At 40.7% G+C, this 16,980-nt stretch overlaps 1 protein-coding gene across 1 annotated transcript; it reads left to right on the forward strand.

Annotated features, from left to right (window-relative positions):
• Nucleotides 1–10,708: 10,708 nt before the first annotated feature.
• On the forward strand, nt 10,709–14,344 carry LOC109216479 (DNA polymerase epsilon subunit 3-like). The gene is made up of 3 exons (XM_019380639.1): nt 10,709–11,057; nt 11,690–11,808; nt 13,867–14,344. The coding sequence occupies exons 1-3, from the start codon at nt 10,828–10,830 to the stop codon at nt 14,124–14,126; spliced, it is 609 nt and encodes a 202-aa protein (XP_019236184.1). The 5' UTR covers nt 10,709–10,827; the 3' UTR covers nt 14,127–14,344.
• The last annotated feature ends 2,636 nt before the right edge of the window (nt 14,345–16,980 follow it).

Genomic DNA, 16,980 nt, shown 5'->3' on the forward strand with positions numbered 1-16,980 from the left:
AAAAATTTCTGCTGCACATACCTGGGCCCGTTTTGGTGTACCGCGGTCCTGCCGCGGTTACGCCGCGACCGCGGTGGGAAAAACTTCAGAGAGGGGATTCCACCGCGGTCCTACCGCGGTTACGCCGCGACCGCGGTGGAAAAACTTCAGAGAGGGGTCTCCACCGCGGTCCTACCGCGGTGGGATAACTTCAGAGAGGGGTCTCTACCGCGGTCCTACCGCGGTTACGCCGCGACCGCGGTGGGCCCGTTATTGGCTGCCTATTGCTTGGTTTTTGTTCATTGTTATGCCCCTTAGGCACTAGTTTTATCTCTTTTAAGGCCTACCTTACCCATAGTATGTCCAGACTCGTAATGCAACGACCTCCGCACTAACCTGCATTTGTACAACATGTTAGAAATTCTACTATCGTGGGTTGCCTCCCATGAAGCGCCTGATTTAACGTCGCGGCACGACGCAGCACGAGCGCAAGCTTCGCTCAACCTTTTTTTTTTGATATTACAGGCTACACTTACAACACATTCGTGGGTTGCCTCCCACACAGCGCCTGATTTAACGCCGCGACACGACGCAAGCAGTTGAGTCCTTACTCCTCATTCGCGTACTGGGGTTCTTTTAAATTAGTCACCACTGTATCCCTTTTCTCTTCAGCTATTCCAAGGTAATGTTTCAACCTTTGCCCATTGACTGAGAACTTGTTTGTCCCATCGTCCGACTCGATCTCAACAGCTCCACTTGCAAACATTTGCACCACTCTAAATGGTCCTGACCATCGGGACTTTAACTTAACCGGAAACAATCTCAATCGTGAATTATACAGCAATACCATGTCCCCGGGTTTGAAATGTCGCTCAACAATGTTCTGGTCATGTAACCTCTTCATTCTTTCCTTGTACAATCTTGTGCTCTCAAAAGCAAGATGTCTGAACTCGTCAAGCTTATGCAACTCAGTGATTCTAGTTGTGCCTGCAACTTCAATATCTAAGTTCAACTGCTTCAATGCCCACCACGCTTTATGTTCAAGTTCAACTGGCAGGTGACAGGCCTTTCCAAACACCAACTTATACGGTGACATACCAATTGGTGTTTTAAACGCGATCCTGTAGGCCCAGAGTGCATCATCTAGCTTCCTCGCCCAATCAGTTCTTGTGGCATTCACAGTCTTGGTCAAAACACTCTTGATCTCTTTGTTGGACACTTCCACCTGCCCACTAGTTTGCGGGTGATACGGAGTAGCCACCTTGTGGCGCACGTCATACTTAGCAAGCAACTTTTCGAAGGCTCTATTGCAGAAGTGAGTGCCTCCGTCGCTGATAATCGCTCGTGGTGTCCCAAATCGGGTGAATATGTTCCTCTTCAGGAATCCCACCACTACTCTTGCATCATTAGTGGGTAACGCAGTGGCTTCTACCCACTTGGACACGTAGTCCACAGCAACCAGTATGTATTTATTGCCAAAGGAGCTGACGAAGGGACCCTGAAGTCAATCCCCCAGACATCAAACACTTCCACCTCTTGAATCGGGTTCATGGGCATCTCGTGGCGACGGGAAATGTTCCCAGTCCTCTGACATTCATTGCAGCCCTTCACCCATAGGTGTGCGTCTCTAAACACTGTTGGCCAAAAGAATCCGGCCTCAAGCACTTTCGCAGTTGTCCCGACCCCTCCAAAATGCCCTCCATATGCCGATGCGTGACAAGCCTGCAAAACAGAAGATTGTTCTATCTCGGGGACACACCTCCGGATCATATTGTCAACACATATTCTAAATAGATGAGGCTCATCCCAATAATACATGCGGCTATCACGATAAAATTTCTTTCTTTGGGCAGATGAGAGGTCATGAGGAACTATATCACTGGCCAGGTAATTAGCAAAGTCTGCATACCATGGCGCTTCCTCAAGATTAGTAGCGAGCAGCTGCTCGTCTGGAAAGGTTTCCAGTATCTCTTCGACCTCGATTGCTTTTTCAGCTCCTTCAAGTCGTGATAGATGATCAACGACTTGATTTTCTGTGCCCTTACGGTCATGAATTTCGAGGTCAAATTCTTGAAACAGTAGCACCCAACGAATCAGGCGCGGCTTAGACTCCTTTTTCTCAATTAGATACCTGAGAGCTGCGTGGTCAGTATATACAATTACCTTGGAACCAATCAGATATGACCAGAACTTGTCGAAAGCAAACACCACAGCCAACATCTCCTTCTCAGTCACAGTGTAATTCAGCTGGGCTCCACTCAGCGTTCTGCTAGCATAGTATATTGGATGCATCAGCTTGTCTTTCCGCTATCCCAGCACTGCCCCCACTGCGTAGTCACTAGCATCACACATGAGTTCGAACGGTTGCTTCCAGTCGGGGGCAACTATGATAGGTGCTGTGACCAGCCTCTTTTTCAGCTCCTCAAATGCGACCCTGCAATCATCAGAAAACAAGAAGGGGTGATCTTTTTCTAACAACTTACAGAGAGGGTTGGCGATCTTTAAAAAATACTTTATGAATCGCCGATAGAAACCGGCATGCCCGAGGAAGCTTCTGATTGCTTTGACTGAAGTTGGAGGAGGTAGCTTTGCTATCACATCTACCTTGGCACGATCCACCTCAATTCCTTTGCTTGGCACCCGGTGTCCCAAGACTATGCCCTCTTGTACCATAAAATGGCACTTTTCCCAATTCAGAACCAGATTAGTCTCGATACACCGCTTCAGCACACGAGTCAGATTTATCAGGCACTCATCAAATGAGTTCCCCACCACTGAGAAGTCATCCATGAACACCTCCATTATATCCTCTACCATGTCAGTGAATATGGCCAGCATGCATCGTTGGAATGTGGCGGGTGCGTTGCATAGGCCAAAGGGCATCCTCCGAAAGGCATAAATGCCATACGGGCAAGTGAAAGAGGTCTTCTCTCTGTCCTCCGGTGCAATGGAGATCTGATTGTACCCGGAGTACCCATCCAGAAAACAGAAATGTGACCTCCCTGCCAATCTGTCTAACATCTGATCAATGAAGGGAAGTGGGAAGTGGTCTTTCCGGGTGGCTAGATTTAACTTTCGATAGTCCATGCAAATTCTCCAGCCCGTGACGGTTCTTGTAGAGATCAATTCATTCTTATCATTCTTGACTACCGTCATGCCACCCTTTTTAGGAACACATTGAACTGGGATAACCCAGCTACTGTCAGAGATTGGGAAAATGATTCCCACATCTAACCACTTGATTACTTCTTTCTTCACCACTTCCTTCATATTGGGGTTCAGCCTTCTTTGGTGTTCCCTGGAAGGTTTGTGTCCCTCTTCCAGTAGAATTTTGTGCATACAGTAGGCGGGGCTGATCCCCTTTATGTCTGCCATGGTCCACCCAATGGCAGTCTTGCAATAGTTGTTGAGCCTGCACATCTACCAAACTAGATGAGATAATAACAGGTAATGTGGAGTTAGGTCCAAGAAATTCATACCTGAGATGGGCGGGCAATGGCTTCAATTCCAGCTTTGGTGGTTCTTCGATGGATGGCTTGGCTGGAGTAGTTTCTCGATTTTCCAAGTGCAATGGCTCAAACTCTAGGGTTCTATCCCAGAACCCTCTACCTTCTAATGCCAACACCCATTCCGCCAGATCCTCTCCATTTACCTCATTCAAATTCATTAGACATGCAGCAAGGGGGTCCTCAATAGTCAGCCTTTCATCATCAGTCTCTACAATTACATCCACGGCATCAATAAGAGAGCAATTGGCGAACTCACTTGGTCGCCTCATAGATTTCTGCACATTGAATGTTATTTCTTCATCGTTCAGCCTCATCTTGAGTTCCCCAGTCTCACAATCAATTAGAGCTCTTCCCGTGGCCAGGAACGGTCTTCCCAAAATGATGGGAATCTCCTCATCCACCTTACAATCTAGGATCACAAAATCTGCAGGGAACACAAATTTCCCTACCTGAATCAGCACATCGTCTAGGATTCCAGAGGGTCGTTTCACCGTCCTATCAGCCAGCTGCAACAACATAGAGGTGGGTCTAGCTCTTCCAATGCCCAACCTCTTATAAATTGCTAGGGGCATAAGATTGATGCTGGCCCCTAGATCACACAGTGCCTTAGCAAAAGCAAAATTTCCAATAGTGCATGGAATTGTAAAGCTCCCTGGATCAGATAACTTTTCCGAAATTGGTCTAGTCACCACTGCACTACAGGTCTGAGTAAGAGTAACTGTGGCCAATTCTTGGAAATCAAACTTTCGGGACATCAAGTCCTTCATCATTTTGCATACCCAGGCATCTCCTTCAAAGCTTCAATCAATGGTATGTTTACCTGGATTTGCTTTAGCATGTCAAAGAACTTCTTGTATTGCTCCTCCTTTTTGAACTTAGCCAACCTCTGGGGGAAGGGTGCAGGGGGTCTCTTCTTCCCAATCACTTGGGACTGATCTTTATCAATTGCTACCTCAACTACTGGTTCCTGGACTGTTTCAGCTACTTTCTCAGTCTCATTCTGAATGCTATTTTCTTCTTGAGCAGGCTGGACTGTCACCTCTGTTAGTTTCGTTGATTCATCCAGCTCGATGGGCACTGGTATGAGTGTCTTAGCCAGTCTAGCTTCTCGAGCCCTTTCTTGCTCTTCATCCAGATCTCTGCCATTACGTAGACTCACCGCCATTAGCTGCTTTGGTCCCTGCTCTTTTGGATTTATCTGGGTGTCTGCAGGTAGTGTCCCATGAGGACGATTGTTCAGAGACATCGAAATCTGGCCCACCTGTACTTCAATATTTTTGATTGCTGCATCATGGACATCGACTCTCTCATTAATTTTAGCATTAGAGCCAATAACCTGCTGCATCATTGCTTCAAGTCTAGCAAACCCATCTTCCTGCCTTCCACCATGCTGCTGCTGAGGTGGGTGATACCCCTGCTGCTGATTCTGATTATTGTATCCCTGTGGTCGTGGGTAAGGTGCCATATTGTTGGGGGGTCTCATACCTCCCATGTTCCCGGTGTTGAACTGTGGCTGTGCTGGCCTGTACTGCTGATTCTGTTGACCCCAATTCTGACCACCCTGTCTCTGGCCGCCATAATTAGACACATAGTTCATGTCTTCAGGGTAGTGATGATGATCGTGTTCTGCATTCCACTGATTACCAACTGGCTGACTAATGCAAGATGCGCACAAGCCCCCATTAGTAGTATCAACAATATGTACCTGCTGTTTCTGCCCTGACTCTTCCACCTTCTTGGTAAGTATACTCATCTGTGTCAATAAGGTAGCCATATTTTCAGCCATAGAATTGGATGGATCTAAAGGCACTGAGCGCACCACTGGAGTGATGGGTGCACCTCTGGTTACCCAGCCCGAATTCTGTGCCATCTTGTCAAGCAGACTCTGGCCCTCTCTCCATGTTTTGCTCAAGAATGCCCCACCAGCTGAAGCATCAACAATGTTCTTTACGCTATCTGACAATCCCATGTAGAACCGCTGTCCGAACATTAGATCTGGAACACCATGGTGTGGACATATGACCAGCATCCCTTTAAAACGCTCCCATGTTTCATGCAAAGTCTCCATCGGTCTCTGTTTAAAGCTCAAAATCTCATCAATTTGTTGAGCAGTCTTGTTGGGTGGATGGAACTTGTTGTGAAATTGCTTGACTAGTTCATCCCACGTTGCTATAGAGTTTATGGGGAGTGAATTCAACCAAGTCTGGGCAGCTCCTGTCACTGAGAATGGAAACAATAACAACTTGATTGCTTCCGGAGTTACATTGGGTTGCCTTTGGGTTTTGCAGATAGACAAGAAATTCTTCAAGTGCTGCTGAGTATCTTCAACTTGTGACCCCGAAAATAGTCCCTTGTTCTACAACAAGTGCAGCATGTTATTTGTGATTTGGAATGACTCAGCCTGTATCTGCGGGACTACTATCGCTGTGGATAGATTCTCAGCTGTGGGTTGTGCCCAGTCATAGAGAGCTGCCTCTGGCGCTATTGGTACTGCTGGGTTTTCCTGGTTATCTCCCATGATTGTTTCGAATTGTGCAGTTGTTTGTTGTTGTCTGTTTTGTCGGTTGGCCCGATTCAAAGCCCTGAAAAATTTCTCGGGATCTGATAATGCTTCTAATACTTCACCAGATCTCGATGAGTTTCTAGGCATGCACCTGTGCAACCAAGTCAACAAACATTAAAATTTTAATGTAAAAATTGGGTATAGAGAAAACTGACTACACTAAGAATTTTTGTACTTCTTTCAATTGTAATTGATAACACCGTTAATTCCCCGGCAACGACGCCAAAATTTGATCACGCTCAACTGAGTCTCGCAAAAGACTATGCGGGCGTTGCAAATATAATCTGAGTATTTATGCCCAGAGTCGAACCACAGAGAATTAACCTATCAATTACTATTGTCCGATTTACTAAATTCACACAATCTGTTTCCCCCAAACTTTTTGATTCACAATGGTTGATTTTTTTAACAACTACAGACTGAAAGTAATTAACAGCTGAAAATTAACTAAACTTGAGGTGTAAACAATTGGAATAAGGTCTAAGGCAATAGTTTCCCCCGTTGGTAATTTCCTTGGTTGTATATGTCTTATAACTATGATTTAGTTGTCTCTATCAATCATGAACGCTCCAGCTATCATAAATCTTTCTCAAGCAATTATGATAATTTACTAGACGCACTCTCTCAAGCTACGCTAGCTAGATTCACAATATGGTTCACTTAGATTGCACCCGAGGTATCGTTATCTCTAATCCAACCTCTAAACCCTCGGTTATGACTCTCGTCTATACTCCGGGAGTGATGTTGTTCATACAATCACCTAAATATGCACTCTTTCTCAAGTAGATACATACTAAATAGGAACGGATAATTGAGGGCCCTTTCAACTAACCACAATCAAAACATAGATGAACAAATAGAGATTAACAACCAAATCCAACTATATTAATAAAACAACCAAGTCATCCCCAACGGGTTCCACCAAAACCTTAGATTAAGGTATTTAGCTACTCATAACATTGGAGGAATAAACTACTAGAAGATTCGTAATCAAAGATTGCAAGAAAAATAAAAGAGAATAAGAATAATGATATTTTGGGTGATCTCTCACACTTGTGTTTCTTGCCAAAGTACTCTCCAAAATCAAATCTGACCTAATGTGGCCGAAATCCTACTTTTTATAAGGGTTTTACACCAAGTTTTCCTGACTTGACACTTTTATCCCTGGCTATTTCGCGTTCTGCCGCGGTCCCACCGCGGTTACGCCGGGACTGCGGCCAAATGGGCTCTCTGAATCTGCGACTCTACTCTGCCGCGGTCCTGCCGCGGTTACGGTCTGACCGCGGCAGGCCAATTTCTGCACTTCTTTGACTTTTCACTTGGTGCATTTCTTGGGCATTGTTCGATTGGCCTCCTTTTCTCCGTAATTGATCCCAAACTTGCTCCATCGACTTCTTTCGTTGGATATAGCCTGCAAAGCATTAAAAAGCACTAATCAGAGCATTTGGTTATCACTTTTTACAACAAAGCTATACAAAAATGTGGTTCTTTAGGGTCTAATTATAGTCTAATTCACCTATTATCAAGCAGCTAAATAGAATTTCAAACACCCACGCAAATAACCAACATGAATTTATATGCTATTGGTTATCCCTGAGTTTTGAGTAAACTAAAAATGCTGAAAGCCTCACTAACCACAAGAATAAACAAAACTCAAACAAGTATGCCTCAATCCTAAATAAATTGGGTCCCACTGACCATGTTAATTCCATATAAACTCATCTCCGCCCAATATTTGGCTAGTTTTATGTTGGCTACCAGCCTACCGCAACCCTCCTTATTTATCAGGGCTTGAGACCGGCAATGTGAGCAAGCTCACACATAAATAAGGAAGAAATCCCGAAACCCCATTTCTGTTATGTTTCTCATCCCAGTTCAGAGGCATCACCAAATCATTGTAAAAATAGATAAAACTTTCTACAGCAGAAAGGCCAAAACCTTTCTGAGGCAAACATTTTGTCGAACATCTAACATGCATGTATCAATTAGAATCCAAATGCACAATCAAAGATTAAAACTTTCTAAGCTAAGATGTTTATTTTTACTTCATACCCATGATATCTTTTCTCTTTTATTTATTTATTAGACCAATTAGACATATTTCTTCGCTCTCTGCCTAAGCCTGTGCATACACATATATTTTAAGCTACAACCATGAGAAACTTCACAATAAGAAGGAGAAATGAAGAAATATTACTTACTGAATTGATAATTGTTACTGATAGAGGACTTCAACAGGTCGGATGCAGAAGCCAAAGAGAAGCAGAGCGTCGGAGGCAAGCGGGCCAAGTATAGTAGTAGTAATTTCTACAATTTCAGGTTAGGAAAAAATGAAGATACTCCAAGGTTTTTCTTTCTTTTTTGAACAGGCGTCAAAAAAAGAAATTTCTCTTAAGTATATATTTTTAATTTTTTTTTAATAATTTGAAGGAGAACAATTTTGCTTTTGAACTATTTGAAATGGAATAATTTTGTCCTCGAATTTCATTTACTTATGGCCAAAACAAAGAATAAAATACAAAATTGGTCGATCAGCTGAAACTAATTATCTGCTAGCTGAAAAATGTATAAATTATATAATTTTTTTGTATATAATACATATATATAAAAACAAAACATACATTTTATCGGCTGTTATTTATGTAAGTGACAAAAAATATACATTTTCTCAAAAACAAACTCCTCGTTAGTTAAATAGCCCAAAAATGTCTTACATGGTTGCTCCAACTCGGATGAAAAAAGTGTTAGTTTTACTCCGAATTCGGAATGAGACAAATTTATCTTTCGGTAACTGATCGTCAATATTATTCCCCAAAAAATTAGAATCAATGTAATAGAACCTCTAAGCATTTTTCACAAATTATACATCAAACATTCATACATAACAATTTATTATTCTATTGATCCTTATGTAAGAAAATTTATTGGCCATAAAACGAAAAAAGACTATTAAAACTAGTAATAATTAAAAACAAGTCATAAAATCTTTAAATATTGTACCTCAATTTTATACCGTAAATTTTCATATACCTAACCCGGAAACCAAACAAGCATGAACTCATATTCTTACCAAAATTATGCAGTGGGACTAGGGGTGTTCATAAAAACCCGAAAAAATCGAACTAAACCGACAAAAAAAAAAACGATACTTTCGAGGTTTGGTTTGGTTTTGGTTTTGAATTTTAAAAATCGATCAAATTTAGTTTAATTTTGGCTTTAATCAAAAAATATCTGAAAAAGCCGAACCAAACCGACTATAAAAGTAGCTATTTAAATTTATTATTCCGCATATATATATATATATATATATATATATATATATATATATATATATATATGTGTGTGTGTGTGTGTGTGTGTGTGTGTGTGTGTGTGTGTATTTTTTAATATAAAATTTCTAAAATTTTATGGTACATATTAGTCATAATTACCAGCTATGTCCATTTATAAGTAGCTCATTACAAAAATTGGCCAATTGATAAAATATTACTAATATTAGCCAAATTAGCCAATTAGCTATTTGTAGCAAAAAAATATCAAATTTTTGCTTTGTTTTAAGTGGGTGTTATTAGAATAGATTGGGCACAACATAAGGAGCTTGAATCTCAGTTTTGGGATGATTTGGTGAAGTTTTGAGGTGGTTTGAATTGAAAATTCGAAGTAAAAGCTGAACATGACAAAAAAGTGATATGTGTATCACACTGTGTATCATTTGTGTATCACATATGTATCATATTTGTATCAATTGTGTATCACATGTATATCCATGTATACCTGTGTGTGAGATACATGCGTGATACATGTTTGATACATGTGTCGCAAAAAACTTTTTTGAACTCGATTTAATTATGAATTTTGATACAAAACCAGTCCAAAACACCTCCAATCTTCGTCAAATTTTGTATATTGACTTATCTATATATTTTCAATGAATTTCAACTATACCCATTGAAAAAGTTCCTTTTTTGTTTAGATTTTTTGAATATTGTATAGATTTTTGTATTTCATCATCTTATTTGCTACCCCGTCCATGAAATTTCCTTTCCGTCTTGTATCTAATGTTGCTAATCACGCTTAAAAATATAGAATGTGATTTTTGCATGTGATTCTTTGAGAGAAAAAAACCCTATTATTTGGTTTTCCAATTTTTGGTGGCTAGTTTTGGTAAGTCTATGACTAATGGCTAGAGGTTGGTAAGTTGAGATTTATTTGGGACATTTTCGTAAGTTTTCCTTATATTTTTAGTCTAGTTCATTACATTCTAGTTTGGTTGGTAGTTTTCTTTCATTAAGTACAAGAATTTATTTCATGTTAAAAATAATCGATTTTTTATTGAGTACCTAAATTATTCATCACTATTTGATTCAACTATCATCAATATATCTTGGTAAATGATAGATTTCTCAAAGAGCAATTGATTTGATAGTGTTAAGCTGAAAATGTAGTGGTCGTAATATGCGTTTGGTAGTATATGTCACATATTTTAAAAAAAAAACGATAAATAACCGAAAAATCGATAAAAACAGAATCGATAAAAAGTCGGCTTAATTAATTTGATTTGGTTCCAATATTTAAAAACCGACTTACTTGATTTGATTTATTTTAGGCAAAAACCAATCCAAATCGAACCACAACAAAGAACACCCCATTTTGGGACGGAATTAGTTCACCTCTCCTTTCCCCACTATAAAATACTCTCTCCCAAGTATGGCGGGAAAAGAAACCTAAAACCCCCAAATCATCATTTCAGTTTTCGCGAAACACAGAGTTGTTGCAATGGCGGAAATAGAGAAGCAGAAAGACAACAAAGACAAGGAGAAAGTAGCACCAGCAGCAGCAGGAGGAGTGCAAATCGAACAAGAGAGTCTTCCAAAGACTATCGTGCGCAGACTTGTGAAGGATAAGCTTTCCCAATTATCCACCGATACTGATATCTCTCTTCTTCGCGACTCTCTCCTTGCCTTCTCCGAAAGCGCCCGCATTTTCATCCATTACCTCTCCGCCACGTAAGCTCTTCCTGGGTTTTGCATATTAACTTCAATTTGTTCCTTTTCTAAAATAAAATTCCACAAGTTCCCCGAAAATTATGAAAATGGTAATGATTGGATCGATGTGAAATTAGGTGTTCTCTGAGTTCTTGTGATACGAGATTTTAAAGGGTTTTTGTTAAAAAAAAAATTTGTTCTTTTTCTGATTGATTGTGAAGTTATTGAGTAATTATGGATTCAGCTTTTAAAAAAAGTTGAAATTTTGGATTGTATTTTGACTTGAAGTTGGCTTGTTTTGGGACTTTGGGTGTTTCCTGAAATTTTGTGATCAAGGATTTAATGGGGTTATGTGTATTGGCTATTCTTTTACTGGTTGATAGTTAAATTTTTTGGTGATTAGTAGGATGAACCCTAAAAATTGGAAATCAATAAATATAAAGTGATTGATTGTGGATCTGGAGCAAACAATAATTAATTGATTGGTTGAAGTGGAACATAAAAAGGCATGCTTTGTGTTGGCAGCTGAGAAAATGGAGAACAAATTGGATTAATACTGGTGGATGTTGAAAGAAGATGGAAAAAGGATTTTTTCTTTTTCTCTTTTATAGTGTAGTTCAATGAGTGAGCTCATTTGAGTTGTTCAATTTCAGTGCTAATGACACATGCAAGGAGTCTAAGAGGCAAACGATAAATGCGGAGGATGTGTTCAAGGCTCTTGAAGAGATTGAGTTTCCCGAGTTCATTGAGCCTCTCAGAGCTTCTCTCGAGGGTCAGTTTCTTTTCACTGTTCTAAAATTCTTTAATGATTCTGTATTTTTCATGATGCTGAGCACTTTTCCATCTTAGGCTACAAGTCCTTTTATTCACAAATTCTTACAATCACATGTCAACTTTGTGGTCAAATTTCTAGATTGTGTGTCTATTTACTTCTTATATATATATTACTTTCAGAATTAAGACAACATGTGCTACAGTAATGGATAGTGTATCAACTGGCAAAACAAAGTGTTGATTACAGTTAGCTTTTCTCTTATTCTTCTTATTGCTCGAAAGCTTTAGCAATATCTTTCTACTAAAGCTAAGTTATATTACTGAAGTAAATTTGCCAGAGGTGGGCTAATGAAAGATGATTGGCTTCTTCATTTTGCCATGTAAACAGTTCCATCGAGTTAAATATTACTCCCTCTATCCCATTTTACGTGCAACACTTTCCCTTTGTGTCTTCCAATGCCTGGCACCTTTCTATATTTTATAGTCATACAAATGTCTATTGCTTGTTTGAGACCACAAGTTTCAAAAGTCTTTCTTTCTTAAAATCCGTGTCCAGTCAAACATCAAACATAAAATGAGATAGAGGGTGTAACTAAAATTGGCAGGTTATGTAGCATGATCAGGTGCATGATTACTTGATAGCTTGTTTAGGTCAGCAGTTAAGCATATTTATACTAGTGACGAGAAAATTGTTTGTCCGTCTTTGTTTTCCTAAAACCAAAGCGGATGGCACTTGTTGTGGTCTTCCTGAATAAGATGGGATGTTCTGTGGTTGAAACTGTTCAATTTTATTTTAGTAACATGGATAAGCTGGGGTACCAGTACCACATACATTAGTTCAAATAAATTAGATCACCTTGCATTACTATGGAGAGTTGGCCTTCTATGTGTATCTGAAACCTCTCTCCCACCCAAATGAAGAAGGTTTGAAAGAAAGACCCGAGTATTAATCTCTATGCACTTCCTCACTGCTACTCACACTGCAAAGAATCGTTTAATTTTTACATATATTTGGTTAAACTGAGAAATAAGGGTCGGAAATGATCAGCTATGCCGATTCTGTTGTGTTAGGGCAAAGAGATTTGAAGGTAATGAATAGTTGGTGAGGAGAGGAGTAGATGTATATTAATACACCAGGTCTAAATCCACTACAAAAGGTTGCTAATGACTGTTTTTGTCTCCCGACGATGGCTAATTATTCTGGAACAGAAATGTGAAACCTTTAATGGAAGGTTTCACATTAAGCTTGTTCAGAGGCACTCTATTAAAGGTCAAAACAACAAAAAGTGCTGAAATTAGAAAATAAATGCTCATAGTTCTTCTTATGGGGGCATTTTAAGGTTGGGGATAATTTTGAGAGTTGCCAGACTCACTAGCTCTCTTTACCCTGTACAAGTTGAGCATAATGTTGCTTATTGATCACTCTGAGCCGCTGATCTTGTTATCGGTCTTAATGCCAAATATATGCAAATTAACAACTTGCATTTTTGTCTCACCTATCCAGGACATGCAGTGAGTATTAGAACCAATATGTCCCGACTTGTTATACTCAAGTATTTGAATATTTTTTCATATGAATTAGAAGGAAAAAACTATTTTCCATTTTTTGTACATGTATGCAGATATTCTTCTCATAAATTCTGCAACTTATCTGATATTTCACACAATCGAACCTCTTTTACCCCCTTCTTTATGGAATATGTAATCATTACCTCATTGAATCTCCACTTTAAACTATCATGAATCATCAATATTTGTAATTCTACCTTGTCTGGGATCATCTATGATTCTAATTGGTGTCCTATTCGAGATTCCTCTTGTGATAAGCTTCAGACAGTCAGACAAGTATCATTTGCTCGTCATGCATTTTACATCCTTGAATGGTGAATTTCAGAGAACTCTGTGCAGTGTCGATATATGTGTTAAGTGATAGATTATTGCTTTAAATGGGCTTAATTATCTGATTACAAGTGAGGCACTATGATATCAAAGAATGTTTACTGTGAATGAATTTACAGCTATCTTTGCCTTTATGTTTTCTTCTTTCTTTTTGCAGTATTCAGACAAAGGAACTCTAAAAGGAAGTCAGGATCATCGAAATCCGCAGAATCTAACAAAAAAGCGAAGCTGAAAGAACCTGTGGAAAATGGGAAGGCCAAGATGAAAGAGCAACCCTCTGACACTGAAAATGAAGATGGACAAGCTGGCGAGCAACCCTCTGATAATGAAAATGAAGCTGGACAAGCTGCCGAGCAACCCTCTGATAATGAAAATGAAGATGGACAAGCTGAAGGCGAGGATAGTGGTGATGAATAAGGAGATTATTACACTCGCCTGCTCTGCTAGGAATACGAGTAGGGGGTTGTCCCATCTATTAGACATCTTACTCATGCCTTGTTAACCCCTCAAAATCTGTAATCTTGGATGCAAAATTAACAAACAGTTAATAGAGTTGTGTTGCCGAGCAAAATGAAGATATTTGGGAATTATTGTCCTTTTGTCCGTCCTCATGTTCAGTGTGTTTCTTTCTGTAATATCGCGCATTTCTCTTTTATTAGTGTATTGGGTGATACCCTTTTTGCTTGAGCCCGACCGGGTTGGGTCCGGTCCGGGGCAAGTCGGGGCCATCGAACCCGACCTGGATGCAAGGTAGAACGATGGCCACGTCAACAACCTAGGTCGAGTCATTTCGAGACCGTTGCAGAGCTCGATATGAGTCACCACCGGATGGAGAAACACACAAGGTCGGAAGCCGGACTCGTAACGGATAACCAAGCGTCGCCGGATATCTCGCCCAAACGTGATTTTCTCAACCACTTCAGGCCATTAAGGCATAATTACAGGGATCCACGATGTAATTAATTTACCTACCTTATTTTTACCCTTAATCAGAATGTATAAAAGGGGAGAAGACCCCATAAAGAGGGGATCGGAAACCATTACACTACAGTACCATCTCTCTCAATTCTTGTACGCTATCAAGCACAATTGTTCTAAGCAATATTATATTCTGCGATTATTTACTTTAACAGCAATTGTTGAGTCTTTATCTTTTATTTTCCTCAATCCAAACCTTTTGTATCTTTTAGTTCACGGATCCTTAAAACCCCATATAAATTCAATTGTTATCCGGATTCCAGGGTAAACAGTTTGGCGCCCACCGTGGGGCTAAGGATATTAGTGAGCTCTTTGATACTCTTTCTTGACGCATCACAGTACACTGGTTCTTTGCAAAAGAGTCCATCTTACATTCAAATTACCAACTCATAGAATGGCACAATCAATCAACAACGAACTTGAACAGCAGACAGGAAACAATGGAATGCCCGGGCTCGAAAACCCGATAGATGCCGATTCCCGGATGGCGCTCGACACTGATCAGGCCTCCGGATCATCACATAGCGTCCGGGGAGAGGACGATTCGAGGGCCCAGGCAGTCGGCGAAGAGACTATCAACCTTATAACCGAAGGGCTCGTCTTCGACACTTCAATATAGGGGACTTGGTACTAAGAAAGGTCACCCTCAACACTCGAGACCCTAACGAAGGGAAATTAGGACCGAACTGGGAAGGCCCTTACACCATTTTGAAGGTAACCGGAAAGGGTTCGTACAAGTTAGGAACGATGGATGGGAAAGAACTACCCAATAACTGGAATATAGGCCACTTGAAGAGATACTACTGCTAAAGGTAAGTCTTCTTTCTTCTTCGCTTCCATAAATTTTTTGAGACTTGTCCGATCCTAACCCGTGCAGGTCGATGATCGGTCGCTAAGACAAGTTCGGACATCGGAGAGACTGAAAGCACGAGCTGCACTCTTTTTTCCTTCGACCGTTTTTGTCCCAACTCGGGTTTTTCGGCAAGGTTTTTAACGAGGCAGCAAGAACATCGTGCTACTACAAAGGTATCTAAGGGTAAATCATTGTATACTAGATCACCCTCCGAAGAAGGCGAAGGTCAATAAGAATAAATGTAAGGGTCAAACGGCCAAAGCGAGCCGTGCCCAACTAGCCTGACCTAATCCGCCCGGATCAGTATGATGTATTGACTATTACTGTAATAGCAAAGACTATCTGATGCATATTCACATCATAACCTAAAGATTTTGTTCGACTCTTCGGTATGCTTTCAAGTCCGATCTCATAAGACCTCCTCGAGGCATATTCGATCTCATAAGACCTCCTCGAGGCACATTCGATCACATAAGACCTCCTCGAGGCATATTCGATCACATATTCGATCTCATAAGACCTTGAGACTTGCCTTTGAGGTCTTATAGTTTAAGTGTTGCCTCATTGAGGGTCTATGTGCCTAAAGGAGGTCTTATGTGATCGAATATGCCTCGAGGAGGACTTATAGATCGAATATGCCTCGAGGAGGTCTTATGAGACTTCGATATGAGATCGAATATTGCCCGAGGAGGTTCTTATGTGTCGAATGTGCCTCGAGGAGTCTTATGAGATCGATATGCATCGATGAGGACTTATAGATCGATATGCCTCGAGGAGGTCTTATGAGATCGAATATGCCTCGAGGAGGTCTTATGAGATCGAATATGAGATCGGAATATGCCTCGAGGAGGTCTTATGAGACCAAATATGCCTCAAGGAGGTCTTATGTTCGAATGTGCTCGAGGAGGTCTTATGAGATCAAATGTGCCCTCGAGGAGGACTTATGAGATCGAATATGAGATCGAATATGCCTCGAGGAGGTCTATGTTCGAATGTGCCTCGAGGAGGTCTTATGTTCGAATGTGCCGTGCAGGTCTTATGAGATCGAATATGCCTCGAGGAGATCTTATTAGAGATCGAATATGCCTCGAGGAGTCTTATGAATCGAATATGCCTCGAGGAGGTCTTATTGAGATCGAATAGAGATCGAATATGCCTGAGGAGGTCTATGTTCGAATGATGCCTCGAAGGAGTCTATGTTCGAAGTGCTCGAGGAGGTCTATGAGAATCGAATATGGCCTCGAGGAGGACTTATAGATCGAATATGCTCGAGGAGGTCTTATGAGATCGAAATATGCCTCGAGGAGGTCTTATGAGATCGAATATGAGATCGAATATGCCTCGAGGAGTCTTATGAGACCAAATATGCCTCAAGGAGAGGTCTTATGTTCGAATGTGCCTCGAGGAGGTCTTATGAGATCGAATGTGCCTCGAGGAGGA

Source organism: Nicotiana attenuata, unplaced genomic scaffold, assembly GCF_001879085.1.
Source record: "Nicotiana attenuata strain UT unplaced genomic scaffold, NIATTr2, whole genome shotgun sequence".
Taxonomy (NCBI): Eukaryota; Viridiplantae; Streptophyta; class Magnoliopsida; order Solanales; family Solanaceae; genus Nicotiana; species Nicotiana attenuata.

What these genes read in the sequence shown, in the direction of transcription:
- LOC109216479 (XM_019380639.1), top strand. Translation starts at nt 10,828, where the DNA reads ATGGCGGAAATAGAGAAGCAGAAAGACAACAAAGACAAGGAGAAAGTA. An exon ending in ATCCATTACCTCTCCGCCAC is followed by an intron (nt 11,058 to 11,689) that starts GTAAGCTCTTCC and finishes GTTCAATTTCAG; the next exon opens with TGCTAATGACACATGCAAGG. An exon ending in TCTCAGAGCTTCTCTCGAGG is followed by an intron (nt 11,809 to 13,866) that starts GTCAGTTTCTTT and finishes TTCTTTTTGCAG; the next exon opens with TATTCAGACAAAGGAACTCT.